The sequence below is a fragment of the Neltuma alba genome, unplaced genomic scaffold (assembly GCF_004799145.2).
Source record: "Neltuma alba isolate B1F8T4 unplaced genomic scaffold, ASM479914v2 tig00011882_pilon, whole genome shotgun sequence".
In the NCBI taxonomy this organism is placed as follows: Eukaryota; Viridiplantae; Streptophyta; class Magnoliopsida; order Fabales; family Fabaceae; genus Neltuma; species Neltuma alba.
The window spans coordinates 13,396-32,278 of record NW_021636484.1 but is presented as its reverse complement, the minus strand read 5'-3'; the positions used below and the strand labels follow the sequence as shown (position 1 = coordinate 32,278).

General features: G+C 34.7%; 5 protein-coding genes across 5 annotated transcripts; 2 read left to right on the top strand and 3 right to left on the bottom strand.

The window, feature by feature from the left end:
- Positions 1–1,052: 1,052 nt before the first annotated feature.
- LOC114719012 (purple acid phosphatase 18) lies at positions 1,053–6,117 on the top strand. The gene is made up of 5 exons (XM_028904460.1): positions 1,053–1,297; positions 3,339–4,007; positions 4,674–4,862; positions 4,948–5,036; positions 5,607–6,117. Exons 1-5 carry the CDS (start codon positions 1,109–1,111, stop codon positions 5,824–5,826), a joined length of 1,356 nt encoding a protein of 451 aa, XP_028760293.1. The 5' UTR covers positions 1,053–1,108; the 3' UTR covers positions 5,827–6,117.
- Positions 6,118–10,117: 4,000 nt separating this feature from the next.
- Positions 10,118–12,517, bottom strand: LOC114719010 (CRS2-associated factor 2, mitochondrial-like). Its single transcript, XM_028904458.1, has 5 exons — positions 11,800–12,517; positions 11,217–11,344; positions 10,880–11,105; positions 10,614–10,741; positions 10,118–10,521 (listed from the first exon to the last, which is right to left on the bottom strand). The coding sequence occupies exons 1-5, from the start codon at positions 12,287–12,289 to the stop codon at positions 10,450–10,452; spliced, it is 1,044 nt and encodes a 347-aa protein (XP_028760291.1). The 5' UTR covers positions 12,290–12,517; the 3' UTR covers positions 10,118–10,449.
- LOC114719011 (uncharacterized) lies at positions 12,510–13,456 on the bottom strand. Its single transcript, XM_028904459.1, has 3 exons — positions 13,118–13,456; positions 12,937–13,035; positions 12,510–12,819 (listed from the first exon to the last, which is right to left on the bottom strand). The coding sequence occupies exons 1-3, from the start codon at positions 13,204–13,206 to the stop codon at positions 12,702–12,704; spliced, it is 306 nt and encodes a 101-aa protein (XP_028760292.1). The 5' UTR covers positions 13,207–13,456; the 3' UTR covers positions 12,510–12,701.
- A 19-nt stretch (positions 13,457–13,475) lies between these two features.
- LOC114719007 (uncharacterized) lies at positions 13,476–14,798 on the bottom strand. The gene has a single exon (XM_028904456.1). It carries the CDS (start codon positions 14,692–14,694, stop codon positions 13,531–13,533), a length of 1,164 nt encoding a protein of 387 aa, XP_028760289.1. The 5' UTR covers positions 14,695–14,798; the 3' UTR covers positions 13,476–13,530.
- Positions 14,799–16,293: 1,495 nt separating this feature from the next.
- LOC114719008 (protein FATTY ACID EXPORT 6-like) lies at positions 16,294–18,624 on the top strand. Its single transcript, XM_028904457.1, has 3 exons — positions 16,294–16,562; positions 17,321–17,408; positions 18,177–18,624. The coding sequence occupies exons 1-3, from the start codon at positions 16,364–16,366 to the stop codon at positions 18,250–18,252; spliced, it is 363 nt and encodes a 120-aa protein (XP_028760290.1). The 5' UTR covers positions 16,294–16,363; the 3' UTR covers positions 18,253–18,624.
- The last annotated feature ends 259 nt before the right edge of the window (positions 18,625–18,883 follow it).

Genomic DNA, 18,883 nt, shown 5'->3' with positions numbered 1-18,883 from the left:
TAAATTCATGGATATTATATATTGAAATCTTATATTTAAAAGTAAAATAAAATCTTATCGAACTCTTATGTTTAAAATTAGAGGTATTAATTAGGATTATTGTTTGTCCATAAATATTACTATTAAATATGAGAATTGAGAAAAAAGAATATAGGATATATGATGCATATAATATAATACAAATTAAGTGTAGTTAAGGCTTGCAGTGCAAATAATATTGAGCACCTCTATTAAAACATTTTTAACAATAAATAACTACTTTTTTAATATATATATATAATTAATTATCTAACACGTAAACTTTATAAAATATGCATGCATGAAATTTTTCTCAACACTAATTTTCTTCTTCGTTTAACTGAGATCCGGTAATGCATAAGCATAATAGCGAATCTCTCAATCAACACAAAAAGCAATACAAATCAATCTGGCGACAGTTTTGCGTTTTTGCTGGATGAAACTTTTGACTTCTAAAAATCTTTTTCTTTGACAAATTTTACGCTTTCATATCTTAATATAAAAATAAGTTTAATTTTTAATTTAATTCTAAATATAATATCTAAATTTATTTTATCTACTTTTTTAAAGTAGTCTTTTTAGTAATTGTATATTTAAAAATTTCATTAAATAATAATTCTAATTAATAGACACATTAACAATAGTATCGTGAGAAAGACAATACATATTTATTATAAATAACTAACTTAATGAACTCTTTTGATTTATTTAAATTAGTCAATTAGTTACATATTATTATTTTTAACTTTTTGATTTACTACTATATATTTTTGCCCCACGTTTTGTTTGCTAGATTTGTTTTTCTGCTATTTATTAGATTTGCTGAGCCTTAATCTCAAAACAAACTTAAAAGGATCAAGTAAGCATTGGAAGTAACTGGCAAAGAAAAAAAATATTAATGACTTAAGAAGTAAGGTCTCATATTAGCAAATTCGTTTTTACTTTGATGATTACTAAGTAAAAAAAAAGATTTCTTCTTCGTTAATATTCAAGTTTGTTGGCATTTGCAGACAAAAACCCTGAACAGTGTGACAGTGACGAGGCGATAGAGTTAAAAAGACGATTCAATAATGGTCGATGCAGACGAAAGATGACATACTTGCCGTGCTCTTCCGGCGTCTTACGGCGGACTTGCCTACTACCGATGGCCCTACAACTGATTTTAACTGTCATCTTCGTCGTCGTTTCTGCAACCGTCGCCGCCGATTACGTTCGTCCGCTGCCTCGCAAAGCTCTTCAGTTCCCATGGGATTCAAAGCCCGCCTCCTACCCTCAGCAGGTGATATGTCGCTTCTCTTTGATTCTGTCAGTCTTTCAACTATGTGATCGGTTTTAGAGTCTTCGATCTCTTTGGTTCGGTTTTTAGTTGCTCCTGGTTGTTGTGTATCTTTTTCTTCCTTTTCCCCCCTCTCCCAGTCAGAACTGGTTATTCCATTGAGGTTCAGGTATTTCTTTAGGGAGAAAATTTCCATTTTCTTTCCTTTTTGTTGTGTATTATTGCTTATGATTGATTATTAATTGATTTGGTATGGATGCATGCCAGATACATAAAGTAGTATGAATATTCGTATGCTCAACAAAGGGAAAATCATGAACAATGTTTAAAATTAGTCAATCAGATGTACTCATATTTACCATAAATATTCAAACTAGTGAGTTTCAAAAGCATTTTCCCACTCTTATTGTTACTGTTTTTTTGCTGGGTGCTGGGTTGCATATTTTTTGGTAAGCCCACGGGGGCGGAAATGAGATTTAATCACAATGAGAATGACGTAATCCTTCCACACCCCCCCGCCCAAAAAAGAAAACAAAAGAAAAAAGTTAGCGACACAGTCTATGTGCAGATCTGCCCTTGACTCAATGCAATGATTACTCAGATTTGTTTTTCACATACTCGTCTATGCGAAGTGAGGAGGTCAGCAAATGCACTAGTTGGCTTGAGGCTTGAGAGCTTATGGCTTTGCCTGTTCCATTTGTGATTACATGGTAGTAGTGTGCAAGTTGATGATGGGCAACTGTTTTTACCCCGCTTAGTTTATGTGATTGGTCTCTGCATTTGAAACAACTTTCTTGCAGATTTTCATTGTCTGGATAAATATGGATGGGGTTCTGTCGGAGATTCTTGGTGCGTTGGATTGCAAGTTGTCATCTGCTTTTCTGTCCCCATATTTCTCATATTGGATATCAATTTTATATAGTCTTAGTCATCTAGTACTTTGACTTTGACAAAAATACTCTGTATTATTATGTCATGTATGAGACACTGGGAATCTTGCTTCTGACAATATGTTCATGAACTTATCTTTCTGTTTGCCTTTTTGAGTTATTATACTACAAGTATGCACAAGTATCTGTGATGCTAGAACTTTACAGATCAGTTTGAAGAAGAGAGACTTTTTCTGTGATCTTTTCGTCATTCCCCTTGTCTTTGACCAACTTCAAGACTTTTTTCAGCGTTAACTTTTCTTTTTCAAATTAAATGGGATATCACTGAAAAAGAAAATAGTTTAGATTTACCAACAAGTCTGCTGATATTGGATTCTAGACATTAAGAAGGTCATGGGATAGTATTTCTAAATGGATAGAATCATTCTGATTGTGCTGCTATCTTGATAAGAGCCATTATGGCTGTCACCTTAGCCGCATTATACACATGACTCATCCGGTTTGAAAGCTTTTATTAAGAGACTTGCGGGCATCACTTGTAGGTCAATTGGCAATTTTGACCTGACATAATCTAGAGCAATTTCGGAGACAAAGTCAAGACTTAGTTTCTATTTTATGCTTGATATTTTGATTGACTCTTTTTGAGAGTATGATTTGCTAAATCTTTTTTTCCAGTGTATCAATAAAAGAATGATTTGCTAAATCTTTTATTGCTGTCCAATAATGGTGTCAGAATGATATCTGAACCATATTTCTGTTCAAGATATATCCATTTGTGATTGACTCTATTGATGATATTAAACCATAGTCCTTGATTTTCAATAGCCTTACTTACTGGGTTTGTAGCACGAATTTCACTATCTAAATTTTCATAACGAAGTTCCAGTCACAAATCTTAGAATGATATATGTTCAAATAGATTGTATTTAAATTGACAATTTCTTCACGTTTTGTTAAGCTGTATGCACTTTAAACTCAATCGGCCACCTTCAATTCGTGTAAATTATTGGCAATCATTGGACAGTTACTCCGTGAGCCATGCTGATATGCTTTTATTTTGCATATTCTCTGGTCATCACATGGAACTCTGTAATTTCATGCAAAATACCGTCTTGTTGCTTGTGATGCTCAAGTTGTAGAAATGTTTGGTGCAGGTGCACATTTCATTGGCAGGAGACAAGCACATGAGAGTTAGCTGGATAACTGATGATGATTCATCACCTTCAGTGGTAGAATATGGAACAATACCTGGGAGATATGACAATTTAGCTGAAGGAGAGAGCAATTCTTATCGTTATCTTTTTTATAGCTCAGGAAAGATACACCACACTGTTATTGGGCCCTTGGAGGATAATACAGTGTACTTTTATCGGTGTGGTGGACAAGGTCCTGAGTTCCAGTTTAAAACGCCTCCAGCTCAGTTACCAATTACTTTTGCTGTAGCTGGGGATCTGGGCCAAACTGGTTGGACTAAATCAACATTAGATCACATTGGTCAATGCAAGTATGATGTCCACCTGCTTCCAGGAGACCTTTCATATGCTGATTATATGCAACATCTATGGGACAAGTTTGGCAAGCTCGTAGAGCCTCTTGCCAGCGCAAGACCATGGATGGTGACACAAGGGAACCATGAAAAGGAGAGCATACCATTGCTAAAGGATGGGTTTGAATCATATAATGCCAGATGGAAGATGCCATTTGAGGAAAGCGGGTCAAGTTCAAATCTCTATTATTCTTTTGAAGTGGCCAGTGCCCATATTGTCATGCTTGGCTCCTATGCAGATTATGACAAGTACTCGGAACAATATAGATGGCTGAAGGTTGGTTGGCTTTACCAATTGATCATGAGTTATATCTTTGGATGCATAATCTTTTTTTTTTTTTTTGGGGGGGGTGCATTAGGATATTGAACCCTAGATATCTATCTGCGTCATTATCTTGGCAGCTTGGTGTCTCGTGAAAGTATTGGGGGAAATACATCACATTTATATGGCTAAGATTAAATTGAACCTCTATGATGGCCTTTTGGAGATTTAGCTTATGGTTCATCTGCTTCGTGCAGAAGAATCCTCACTTTGAAATGTCTGGCCATGCAATCCATGCGCTAGTGTTATTAGATTCCGGTTTGTGCTTCTTTTGTTTGATAGCTCTACTGGATTATATTGGTTCAAAAATACTGCAAAATTAATTATCTAGGAATTGCTTTGGTGTTGCATTGATGCAGGGTGGCTGGGTGAGGATTAACTTCTTTGCAAAATGTTAGAAATTTTATTCAATGGTGATTTTCATCAGTTTTCCCCCCAAAAAAAAAAAAGTCATAATACATCTCCCACTCATGATGGTCAGGAGTTATCTATTTTCCTGGGGTTTGCATATCATAGCTTTCATGAGAACAGGGTTAATATTATCTTATCCCCTGCTTCATGCATAAAAGACATGTCCCGTCTCAACTTCAATCCCCTAATAATCTTGTTATTTATCTGCAGATGGATCTATCAAAGGTTGACAGGAAAAGGACGCCTTGGCTGATCGTGTTATTTCATGTGCCATGGTATAACAGTAATACAGCCCATAGGGGTGAAGGGAATGATATGATGGCAGTTATGGAGCCATTACTTTATGCTGCTAATGTTGATTTAGTTCTTGCTGGTCATGTACATGCTTATGAACGCTCGGTATGCTTATGTCTAACATTTTCTTTTTCGTCCTTACGATTTCATGTTATTCAGGATTTTAATTAGTTCTTTATCCTGCTGACAGAAACGTGTCAATAATGGAAGATCAGACCCATGTGGTGCTGTTCATATAACTATTGGTGATGGAGGAAACAGAGAAGGTTTAGCGTCTAAGTAAGTTATCGTTGTTTGTTAAGCTCATCCTGTCGTCATTTCTTAATCACCAACATGATTTCTGCCTTAAATATGCTTATCCGGAAGTCCACCCAGTCTGTTGAGTTAGGCCAATGAGGATTCTATTGTATTCCGTTTCCAATCTTATTGAACTTCGAATTCTGCTTTTAAATTTATTTAACAATTGTCCAACTCAAGTGCACAATAGGGCTGCTAAGGCAGAGGAGCCTGAGAATTCTTCTGTTGTTTTCCCATAAATCTTTATATTGATATAGGAAGAACAGATAGCTACAGTGTATATAAGCCAAACCTTGTGGCTCCTGAAATAAGTTGTATTATTCTGATTGTGTTTTTCTGAATTAGTTACCCCACATAGCCCCTTTTTCCAAGGGAAATTCTACGAATTAACTTGGGGAGGGGAAGTGAACTTATTACACTGATCAATCTCGTTTTATTTTGTCTCATTCGACATCTGAGTGATCTGCAATATCCCTATGGTTTTTTTTTTTGGGGGGGGTCTCCTGAAGCATGCACAGTGAAGCTTAGTCACTAATCATTGTTCACTGACAGGTATATCAACCCGCAACCAGAGTGGTCGGAGTTCCGGGAAGCCAGTTTTGGTCATGGTGAGCTTAAGATAGTAAATTCCACTCATGCCTTCTGGAGTTGGCACAGGAATGATTATGATGAGCCAGTAAAATCTGATGAAACCTGGATGACCTCTTTGGTTAGCTCAGGATGTGTCGAACAAAAGAGTCATGAGCTCAGAAATATACTTATGACCCCTTAAAATCAAACGCCTGCGTTCGGCATCCCTCAACTAAAGAGATAGATGATGAAACAAAAATGTATACCTTCTTGCCACTAGCTATAGCTCCTGGAATGTGTTAGGTTTCTGTTCTTCAGTTTAGTAAGTTAAGGGATCACAGTACTTTGCTGCATGGTCATGCTTGTATTTACTCGAGGCCTGGTTAGTAGTCTCATGTAATTAATGGTTTTGTTTGCATTCGCCCAACATTAAGAATTGGTCTCTGTTTAAGCAAACACTTGTTGCTTCTGTAGTCGCAAATGTTCGTGTGTATTCCCTGTTAGAAATTTAGAATAACACGCAATTGCAAAAAAGAAAAAGGGATCAAAACAAAAGAATAGTTAATTTACAAATTAAGTTATATTTAAAATAAATTTGAATTCTTGTCAATTATATTTTATCTTAAATTTAACTTTCTTTTAACTTATTTAAAAAATGTCTTCAAAAAGATAATAATAGAGATTTTTGGAATCAAAATGGTTTTACTACATGTAAATGATTAAATTCATATAAATTTTTAGTGATAATTGAGCATGATGTTTTGTTCTTTTATTTTAGGGTTTGTTTGGTTCAAGGACGTTGGAAGGGAGGAGATTTTAATAATTTTGATTTTTAAAAAATGGAGAAGTTGGATTGTAAGTTTTAATTAAAAAAAAGTAAAATAAAAAGGTAAGGAAAGTTAATTAAAAACTTCAACATTTCATTTCTCTCTCTCTTTTTTTTTAAAGAAACTTCTTAAAATCCCTCCTTCTGTCAAAGCTCAAACCGAGCAGTTCAATATAAAGCTGAATTTAGATAGGTCAGTTAGATTAGATAAATTATTTCATACATAGTCGACGAAGTAAAAATTTAAGCATTTCCTTTGTTGCCTCTAAAATAAAAAATAATTATATTTTATTTAAATATTTCAAAGTAAATCTAAAATTATTCACTGGTGGGTATTGGATAAACAATAAATATATTTATATTCATGATAAATATAGTAATAAATTAATTCAGTGATTTGGTTAAATTTAAATTTAAATTACATTTTTTTAAAAAAATTTATTATTAATTTAATTAACAACATTTGTGGCATCAAAATCAAATTAACTTTTAATATTATTAGATGATTAAAATGATATTAGCTTTTATAAGATAATAATCAGGTTTACGTTTTCTTCCTTTATTATACCGACTGCTGTTTTGTTTTAAAGTGTTTTTTGCCATCCTATTTTATACTTTGCTTTCTTTTCTTCTCAGTTTTGTTACTTAGTTTCTTTATTTCCGTTTTTTCTTTTTTTAACCCCTCCTCTTTTAAACTATTAATAGCAATGGCTTTTATCAAAATTGTTTGCATCTTTTATTTCTAATACTAGGAAAGTTAAAAGAACAATGTAACAAGATTTAAAACCCAATTAAAATCAAACAACGTCACTATTGTACATTCACCATCTTTTCATTTTCTTAACTTTTCTTTTTCATGTTTTTATTTGCATAACTATAGTGATATAACTACGATTATGACAAGCCGCCTTGGCTCAGTGGTAGGGCGCATGGCTTTTGACCATATGGTCGTCGGCGAATCAATGATTTCCTATCTATAATTGGATATCTTAAAAGTCTTTTTAAAAATTCATTTATGTTATTATTTGTATTACTATAATTATATAATTTATTGTATAACTGTAATGATCATAAGCCAACTTAGTTTAGTGGTAGAGTGCGTGGCTTTTAATCAGTGGTTGTGAGTTCGGTCGCCAAGGTTAGCAAATTAATAGTTTTTTTTTTATCTAATTAGATATTTTAAAAGTCTTTTGAAAAATTAATTTATGCTTTTATTTGTATAACTACAATTATATAATTGTACTACCTCCGGTCCTTAATATAAGACCCCGTTTGACTTTTTATTTGGTCCTAATTATAAGACCCCAATCCATTTTGTCTCTTATATTTATACATTTTTTTCCAAGATAGTCATTCTAATAATGATAATTCTAGCCAATACACTTAATTAGCAAGGATATTTTAGGAATGACAACACTTATTTATTACAAATAACTAACTTAATTTACTTCTTTAATCTCCTCAAATAAATTAATTGGGTCTTATAATTAAGACAGGAGGTAGTATTATATAATTATAATAATTACGAGCCGACTTAACTCAGTGGTAGAGCGCTTGGCTTTTAACCACGTGGTCGTTGATCCTCACAGTTGGTGAATTAATAATTTCTTACTTATAAATAGATACCTTAAAAAAAAATTTTATCAACCATTTGGACTACAAAATTTTAGTTCTTAATATAAGACCCAATTGTTGAGTTGGTTTTAGTTCTAAATATAAAATCTATTTATCATATTTATCAATTTTTTCTAAATTACTCCTATGGATACTTTAACCATAATCAAGTAGAAGAGGAAGAAAATGTATTAAGAAAGATGGTTATAGTATTTTAAAAAAAACGTGTTACATTTCTTATAATTAACTAACTTACCTAACTTCCTTAATCTAATCAAATTAGTTAAATGTGTCTTATATTAAGGACCAAAAAAGTATCAACTTTAACATTATGCGGTATGTATAGATTATAACTTTTATGCTGCACGTATAGATTATAACTTATGTATTCCTCTGATTATTAATATAAGACCCATTTAACTAATTTGATTAGATTAAGGAAGTTAGGTAAGTTAGTTAATTATAAGAAATATGACACGTTTTTTCTAAGATACCATAATTATTTTCCTTAATACCCCTTCTTTCTCTTCTACTTGATTATAATTGAGGGAGTATCCATAGAGGTAATTTAGAAAAAATTGATAAATATGAGAAATAGATTTTATATTTAGGATCAAAACCAACTTAACAATTGGGTTAGAACCGGAGAAGTATTTTATACCCGGGTACTCCTTTAATATTGGTATTGAACTTCCCTCCACTTGTAGAATGTCCAATACTCCACTTGTAATTGGTTAATCCATCTTCATTAGTAAAATAAATATAAATAAATATATTAAGCATTCCATGTTTGACTTTTCTTGTGCACAATTTTTGAAAGCGCGCCTTGATTTTTTGCACGTACGAAGGCTATAATGGTACTGAAAAGCATGAGTTTAAAGTTTAAACATCAAAACGCCGCAATAAATAATTACGCCGTAATTTATGAAAAGAGAAGGATGAAAATTACAAGAGAAGTTCTATAAAGTTTTATCTATAGAGAAGTTACAAATGTGAAAATTTAAAAAGTAAATTATTATTAAACGCAGTGAAAATTTAATTTTTCTATTGATCATAACCCAAAGGCTCGAAAGAAAACAATGCCCCAAATTACAAAGGTGATTTTGAAACTTCTACTAATTGTGTAAGTGCTCCGCAGGTGCTATTTGGATAATTGGCCAATCCAAAACTTTCGAGAATCATACATCTGCCTCATAATTTTTTTTTTTTGGCTCAAACATCTGCCTCATAATATTTGAAAGCAACTTTGGATTTCAAAGTATAAATTTACATGATCACACATAAGGATTGCCAAAACATACAATAACATAAAATGTTAACAATAACGACACAAGCCGTACTAAACAAGAATATTTAACAATATAAGATCACTAGAAGCTCTGAATTTCATCTTTTTTTAAAATCAAATATTTAATTACTGATTTGAATTCTGGCATTTTTACTAATTAAATACTCCATCCAGTTCAAAATATAAATTAAACTTTATTCGTTTACATTTGTCAAGAAACTAATTAAAATAAGTTTAAAACAATAAATATGCAAGGCATATATTCCCCCCCCCAATATACCCTTATTAATGAAGAGAATAAGTAAAAAATACAATAAATGAATCAAAAAGGAAAAAGAATATGTATGAATAAAATTAAAAAAAACTCATTAAATGTTTAGATAAAAGTAAATGTTATCTTATAAAAGAAACTAAGCCCTTCCAATGAAGTTTAGCTTATATTTTGAACCGGAGGGAGTATTACACTAATGCTTGGAACAAAGAATGACACCAAATTAGCGCAAGTAAACCCTTGTGGCATGGGATAGAGGTAACGTGGTGCTTGCATATAAACAATTATCCATCGCATTCATACATTGTCAAAAAGGGTTGAGTATTAATTCAGCTGTTAAAATATGTACCATCTCCAATCCTTAATATAAAGTTTAATTCATATAGGAGGGAGTATTACAAAATGGACATCTACAACATAATAAGCTTAATACTTATCATCAGCATTATAATTATTTTCTCTCAGCATCATTGATAAGTATGACAAAGATCAGAAACATTTTTCACAACTCCACATCATGTTATTGATTCTTTAGAAACTCCTTCATGTTACAATCCTATAAATGAACCCGATAAAGAATATCCAAAAGCTACATCTGAATCCTTTTCCCTTAATTTTTAGTTCCAAAAATCCAAAAAGTTGACTGGCAAACTCATTATAAGCTACACTCATGATACAAGAGAAATGGTCGCATATCTGTGCATTACAATCAGGTTGATGTTCTCCTACCAGAGCCTGCTCAGAGTAAAAAGGAGTCAGTGGACAGAAGCTACCCATCTTGCGAACACTGCAATACTCCACTCTGGATCTGAACTCTGAGTAGTATCTAATTTACATTTCCTCTCCAAAGGATAATCTGCTCATCCTTGAACAGGATAGGAACACATGGCACAAGATCCTGCAATAACAAGCATAAAGTTGGATACCTATGCACATAATGATTTCATGCTAAGGGCCGAAACTTAAAATTTAATGACTCAGAAGACATACTCTAAGCTTCACTCCAATCTTTTTGCAGTCACTTGCACCTACATGAGTACAGTCGAGTCTCAAAACCTCCTCAGTCTTGAATGCTTCCCTCACTTTATCCACCACATAAACATAAACTCCATTTCTTGCTGAGAATAGAAATGAACAACTTAGCATTTAGATTTCAGAATATGATAGGGGCCAGTGCTACTTTGAAATGTACTAGAAAAATCAAAGCATTATATTTTGTAAGTTTATTGTTTATAATAACCATATTCTTCACTCACTGAGTTTCATCAAAGGTGGTGAGTTTAAACCCCTGTTTCTCATTTCTTTCATTTCTTCATATGCCAAACCCTCAATTACTTTCTTCACAAGCCTTGGATAAATTGGAGCGTAGGGCTTCCATAACATAAGAGGAATTACTGGGCGATTCTGGGGATCATAATTTCGTCCTCTGTATAAAAGCAGAATGTTTATGTGACGATAAATGATTTTTCCACCAGACTTGTCCTGTACATACAGCAATATATATGCATTAGTATAAGTCTTCGGAAACTCCAGAAAAAAGATCAATGCTTTCACTGATAAATCAACAGATATTGTGTGGGTGTGTGTATTGACCTCAAGGTGGAAGCAAACATTGTCCATGTCAAGAGTTGGCACACCCAAACACTTAATTCTCACAGCTTCAGCCCTTTTCCAATGGTTATGGATGTCATCCAACATGTTGTGAGTGACTCCCCCCTTCCCTAACACAAAAGAGCATCAGCTTCTTGCCGCCAGGATTCACTAAAACCTAAGAATTCATCTATCTATAGCTAGACAATCCATCCACACTGATTTGGTCAAAAGCTATGTAATACATACAAATATGAGTCTTGAAGGTACATAACTATTCAAATTACAAATTGACATCCAAAATTTATGATATTGCCGGGTGGAAGTCCAATGTTCATATTTCTTATGCCAAAAGCAAAGTTGACAAGAAATATTAAAATTAATTAATAGCTCTGTACTATATGCCACCCAAATAAGCAGCCAACGGGATTCAATTCCACTGAATTCTGACTTCTATATATAAAAAAATGGGATTATCTATCAATCTGTTTAATTTAAGGGTATCTTTGCCCAAGGCCCCAAGCATTTGCATACTCGTATCACAAAAGCGCACTCAACTTCATGCATAAAATTTGCCAAAACATACCTAGATTAATCTGCCTAGCACAATCACTGTGACGATAAAGTTCGATGAGCTCAGCCACCTCTTCCTCCGAAAGCGGATCTCCAAGAACCCGATTCCGCTCCTCCTCCCAACTCCGCCGGTCCAATTCCTCCGGAACCGGCGCAGAAGTCCCTGTCCATTTGCGGTCGAGCCGGCCAGGTCCAAATGGAGAGAACTTGGGCGATTCTCGGAAACTTATGGGTTTAACGGAGTCGTCAATCTCGGAGTAAGAGTATTTGAAATCGAATGGAAGGCCCGATTTCAAAGGGAACTTAGGCTCTTCGGTAGTACTCAGAGCTTCCTTCGAGGTTTTGCTCTTGGACGTCTTTGGGCTTGCAGATTTCGGAACAGGAGAAAACGGCGGGTCATAAATGTCATCCTCGTCAATGGATTGACTCAGAAAACGACGGAGACGAAGGTTTGAAGATGTCGGAACTAAACGATGGCTTGAGAATGACAAGAGCCTCAGCATTTGGCATCAGGGGGCGGAAGGAGCTCCTTCGGTCGCCGGTGACGGTGCGTGGCGGCGAACTCAACTTCGATGACACTGCACCCGGACTCTGAGCTTCACTAATCGGAGACTAACCGCACTGCTGAAAGCAGCTGAGTGTACATGACTCTGAGAGGCTCAGACTTTAAAAATTTTTTTTTTAAAAAAAGTCAAAATTACTCCAAAAAAATACTTCCAAAAATTTTCAGAAAAAATTGTTGAAAAACCTTCTATTGTTAGCTGAAAAAAAATTTATTAAAATATTTAAGAGTCTAGTCTTTTTGAAGGTGTGCAATTTATGTATTATTAATTCCATGTCTTTTATATATAATTATAGGTAAATTTTAGACAACTCAAAAAAAAAAAAAAATTGCACTCAGTCTTTAAGCAAATTTCACATTATTTTTTCTTGCCAGCCAGGAACTCCGTGAGACTTCAACTTGCAATGCCTCGGCCTAAGAAAGTAATTCGCTGGAGATGAAGAACCTGGAAAACCAACTGAAAACGGGGAGCTGAAACATAACAGAAAGAACCAAACAAAAACAAACAATGAGTATCATTGGTTTAAGAAAGACAACTATGGCACTACCCATTCCATGGTTGTCATTAAGTTTGAACAAGAACCAGACCCAATAATCAAACAGCAAAAGCACAGGAATAAAGGATTGAGGAAGGCTGAGATGCCCAGATTGGGTTTTCCAATCTTGGTTCCCTCCTGTAAATCAGCGCTAAAAAATGAATCAAACAAGTGAGCACTGAGGTAGGAAAGAAGTTCTTCAAACGAAACCCAAGGAGCTGTATATATCTTACATATTAGACACCATGAGATATAAATCACACTGAAAAATGATATATTTTGCAATGTCATATCCATCTTCACGTAATGTGCTGTCCCACATTCATGCCAGTATGAGAATAATATTAAAGTTGTTGATACAGAAACTAGGTACCCAAATTATGCAGAATTTCATGGTTATTATCTTACTGCCATAAAGTTTCTCAATCCATTACTGGCGTTGCTTACACCAAGTTGTCAGATCAAGTGAAGAAGAAAGGTATGAATGAAGCACCATTATCTCAAAAAGGGAGCAGAATTCGCCAAGTGGATGATGTGCTTGACAGAACAGTCATTGAATACTGCATGCCACTTGAACGTGAATCAGGACAGTATATTTTGCTTGTCTCGTATATCTGCGTGCCTCTGAGAAAGGTAGGTTTCAAACTTAGGATCGTTTGGTGAGCCTCTCCTCTTTAAACCGCCTTTGATATCCAACCATGGATTCAAAAGCATCCAAAAGATTTTCCAGGCCCTCATGATTCTCCCCCAATGCCTTCAAGACATGGACAATGCTCTCAATGGTGGACAAGTAGCCATCTTTAGGCTCACGCCTTACTTCATTATACAAGCTCATCTTGTTCACCTTCAGCTTTATATGGGGCAAAATGTTCAGCCAGGGATTTTCACTGTAAACTCTTTTTGCCTTAGCCCATGTTCCATCTAAGACAATCAAATTCTTTATCTCAAAATCAATAGCATCAAGGTCAGTGATATCCACAGCTGTTTCGGAAGGAAATAGTAGTACTGATCCAGGAGGAACTTCAAGTTCAAATTCACATTCTTCATCATCTTGCAGATTACTGCTTCCCTCTAACTTCCTCCGCAACTTCTTCACCATGAACCCTTTTTTGAGTGATTCACAAGCTTCCGGAAAAGAGAGTATGTTGATAAAGCTTGGCTTTTTGGGTTGAGTTGGAGACCTCCACATATGAGACAGATAATTAATAACACCATGTTTCCCAATAACTACAGTAATAGCAGAATCTCCAGTATTTTGATCTATCTCAGCATTATCATGCTTCTCTGCACAATCATTGACACATGACTTTGAATCAAACCCATAATTTACACTCACAGTACAAAGTAGAGAGCTTTTCATAGCCCCAGTATCATTTTGCAAATTGCATTTTCCACCACTATTTAGTAAGGGTAACCTTCCAGGTTCACTTTCTTTCTTGGAATCGGACGAACTAGCATGTTCATCCACTGAATTCTCTGTGCCTTTAATTTCCGAAGCTTGATGAAAAGTCAAACTATCCGAACCATTTCCAACCAAACCCGATTCAGAATCAGTTTTCATCAACCGAATCAAGAACCGAGCTTCGAAATTAACATCTGAAACAGTCACTACATTGAGATTCCTGAGACCTAGTCTGGCAATCCTAGTAGAGTTAAGAGGGTGCTTGCTCTCTAGCGAGTGTTGCAGAATGGTTACGCTTACCGAATTGTCGATGCCGGAGGTCAGAATCCGAGAGCACAGGCATGTTCGGGTGGGTTTAGAACATGATGGGCAGATGGGTCTCTTGGATTTGGCCGGCGATATCGACATGATTAGGGTTCGAAGAAGAAGGAGGGGTTTCGTTTGGTGTGCAGCATTGAAGAGGGCGAAAGAGAACCGGGTATTAGATCGGATCAGGATGTTCGGATACGCCATTACCTGGGAAGAAAACAGCGCGTACGGAAGCGCCTGCCTGAGCATCCCGGCGCCGGGTCCGAAATCTCACAGTTTGGGATGTTTTTAATCTTAGCCGTCCTTTGGCCTAAAAAAAAATCTTACCCGTCAAGGAGATCGAACGTCCATGTCGCGCCACATAATCAGAATCTGTAGAACGCAACGGTGGTCCCTTTTGTAGAGATCCTTACCGTCATGGGAGAAGGCCATGTCATTTTAAATAAACCGTTGGTTTAATCCTATTTTTGATTCTTGAAATTTAGATTTATTTTAATTTTAATCTCTCAAATTTAAAATACATGATTTTAGTTTTTAAAATTTAATCTATTTTAAAATATTAGTTTTTAGAAGTGTAGTAGTATTAAAATATGCTAAAATACCATGATGTTAAAATGATAATGTAAACTCATCATATCGCACTTGATTGGATCTTTTGTAGATAATATAAAGGGGGGAAAAAAAGAATATGTCTTCAAAATGTAATTGTTTAGTCGCTTCTTTTTCTCGTTATTCATTTGAGGAGCTATTCACTATGTTGTTTTCTAAGAACACATTCCCTTTGTGTAGTATGTTATCTACACAAAATTCATCTAAACATTATCTAATGAGTCTATATCATCATTTTAACATTATTCATGACACTTCAGAAAATTTTAGCATCGTTATATTTTTAAGAAATGACATTTTAAGATGGACTAAATTTGAAAGACTAAAACTACATGATTAAAATTTAAAAGATCAAAATCAAAATAGATCTAAATTTTAGGATCAAAACTTACATTAACCTTGAATATGATATTCGTTTAGAATCTTCTTTTAATTTTTTTCTTTTTGCAATGTTCTTCATGCTTCAAGTTTGAATTGAAATTTTTAATTTAAATTTTGAATATTTTGACATTTTTTCAAACATATGAACTGTACAAAAAAATGACTTTGACAAAATAAATGGGTGAAATATGAACTTTTCAAACATCATATTTGTTTGATTAGAATACTTTGGAATGCTTCCAAGTTAGGGAAAAGGATACTTGGAGGCGAAGATAAACTCCCCAAGCAAGGTGGCACGTAATTAAGACTTTTTCAGGTAAATGTTATTTTTTAATAAATCAATAAATATGTTATCATTTGTGTTAAGTTAACTTTCAGCTCCATGAAGATTTTTCTATGCTATAACGTAATAAAATTTTGAATTTAAAAGGTCTTTTTAACATGATGAATGTCCATATACAATATGAATTATATTATTTAAATTCTTAGATAAGAATAATAAATTTTGTAACAAACTTTTCAGTAATTTTTCTAAATAATTAGAATTAGCAATTGGATTGAACCGGACGAGGCGTTGGCTGAGGACAATATCGAGATTAGACGATAGTCCAGGGGTAAACTTGGAATGCAATTTGACCCGTGGTACTCCACACGCCACTTGGTCCACAGTTGACGAAATTACAGATTTTGATTATTTGATCTGGGAACGAAACTCCATAGTCTCATTCTGTCCGATTTGGAGAATCTGATTGTGCCAGGAAAATCCCATCCGAAGAAAATGCACGATTTCTGCTTCACGATTCCGTATGGGTTGCTCTTGGTGGGTGGAGGACTCTTCGGATATTTCAGAAAGGGAAGCATTGCTTCTCTGGGTGGAGGCGTAGGTACTGGTTTGTTGCTCATCATCGCTGGTTATCTGAGTCTCAAAGCCTTTGAAAAGAGAAAGAACTCGTACTTTGCTTTGATTCTTGAGACGGGTACGGTTGTTTTTAAGAAATGCTTATTTTGATTCCAGTTCAGTGATTGACTTGGTTCTGGTTCTTAATTCTGTCTCTGAATGAAGTTCTCTTCATCCGTGTACTTAGGGTCAATTTTACCCTGTTTTGTGTTTCTACTAAATGCCATGAAGGTTTAAAAGCTTCTAGCCTCCAAGAGGATCTAAATTAATATGGTGGTAAATGGATAGTTAGCAAAGGGACTCGTTAAGTGCTTGAATGAATAACAGAGACAGAGCGTTGGTTAAAGATAGCATTGAGTTCGATGTAATTCTTGTTTATTTGTCTTTTTCTGTCACTATCTCGAGATACTTTAACTGTGATTTAATGATTTTTTTTTAAAGATGTTTTGTGATGCATCTTTGGCAACGATAAGAGCGCAGCTTCATCTGGTGTTGAAAAAACTATATTTGAAAATCGCTCATAAGTCATATATATCTGACGCTTATATCCAACGCTACGCTTCAAATTATATTTTGTCCTTTTCTGTTCTTTGTCGTGTCTCGCGTAGGTGTCAGGGTTTGTGATTCTTAGATCATGTCATTTGTGATCGAAGACATTCATGACGGATCACAATTTATGGTATGCTTGGTAGAGGAAGTGGGAAGCAAAGAGGAAAGTGAAAATGGAATGGGATGGAAGAATCTATCATAACTTTCGATCCATTGTAGTGATGTCTCTATAATTGTGGTTGTCATCTTCATACACTTTCTAATTAGCTTTTTTGTTATGAATAACAGTTTGCGCAGCTATACTCACTTGGGTCATGGGACAGCGTTACCTGCAAACTTCAAAGTTCATGCCTGCTGGTCTTGTTGCAGGGATAAGGTAAGCTAATTATAGCTTAATATCCACCACCTTAATTTTTAATCTTCACGTCTATATATTAAGGCAATGCCCGTCCCAGCACCAATCAATACCATGTTAGTTGAGAATATCAGGTTATTTTTACTTTCTTGTCAGAGTAAATTTGTGAAAGTGTCGCAACATTATGAGAAATTCTATTTTCATATGTGGATTTGCACAAGGAGAAAGAGGAGAGAATGGAAATGAGTAGTTTTTTTTTTGAAAAAAAAAAGGTTGGGCTATAGTGTTGATTTCTACAGCTTCAGTCAATGCTAAGCCTCTGTAAAACCTTGCTGAGTTGAAGTCTTATCGTCATTTCAGAACTTCTTGTTGATTATGTAATCAGTTTCTCTAGTTGATATTTATAAGCTAGCATTCTTGCACTCAGACTTTTTGGTTTCTCGTATGTAAAATTAAACAACTTTGGGCACAAGCTCATGCTCCATTTGATGCTAAGCTTCTAGGAACAGTTTGCTCACAGGTAGTCATGATTCATGGAGCACAAATAACTCAGCCTTAGGTGTTGAGGCGAGTGACAATTCACATCACTGGTTCATAGTTGAAATTGTATGGTGTTATGTTGTTGAACAAGATTTAAGTGAATGCCTTTAGATATTCGTGATCGATATAGTGTGTTTTCTGATAGGAAAACGACATATAGACTTCTTTGCTACTTAACGTCATTTCTAAGCTAATACAATTTGTTGTTGTTGTTGTTTTTTTTTTTTTTTTTTTTTTTTTTAATTGCAGTGCTCTCATGACTGGGTTTTATCTGTTCAAACTGGCAACTGGCGGCAACCATCTCCCTGCCAAGCCGAATAACTAGCTCCTCTTTCTGTGATCTACATAACAGTATTTGCATTATTGTTGGCATCGGTGTGGAACTTGAGATTGTTGTTTGCTTACTTGTCCTTACACGTATAAAGTAACTTATTAGTTGTTCACTCACTTGGCTAGACCATGACCATTATTACTTGAGTTTAGATCCATAGGCAGGTCCTATATGAAATACGCATAAGCAATTTTAGACGTGAGTCCCATGATAATGGATCTGATATGGTTCTGCTTGTCTGTGGTATGTTCTTTAAGGATTTTCTACACGAGAGCTGATACCCTTTAAGGAGATTCTCGTCTCCATTTTCCTCTTAATATATCATTGAGGTTGCGTGGAATATAAGACGATTGATTTTGATTTCAATTTCATTTCTTAGCACTGATGTAAACATCTGTGCTAATCACAGGTTGACTTTGATTCTCTGATGATCATAAGTATGTCTTCCCAAGTGTTGAGGTTTAGTTTCGTCGTATGAATATAAGTTCCGATGTTCAACAAGTTGACGCGAATTGTACAAGAATCCAACAGTGATCATTTGTATTAAAAAAAACAAAAAAGGAACTAATTGAACGATGATTAACTTTTGCAGGTCAAAAAAAAAATTAAAATCAGTAAATGTGTT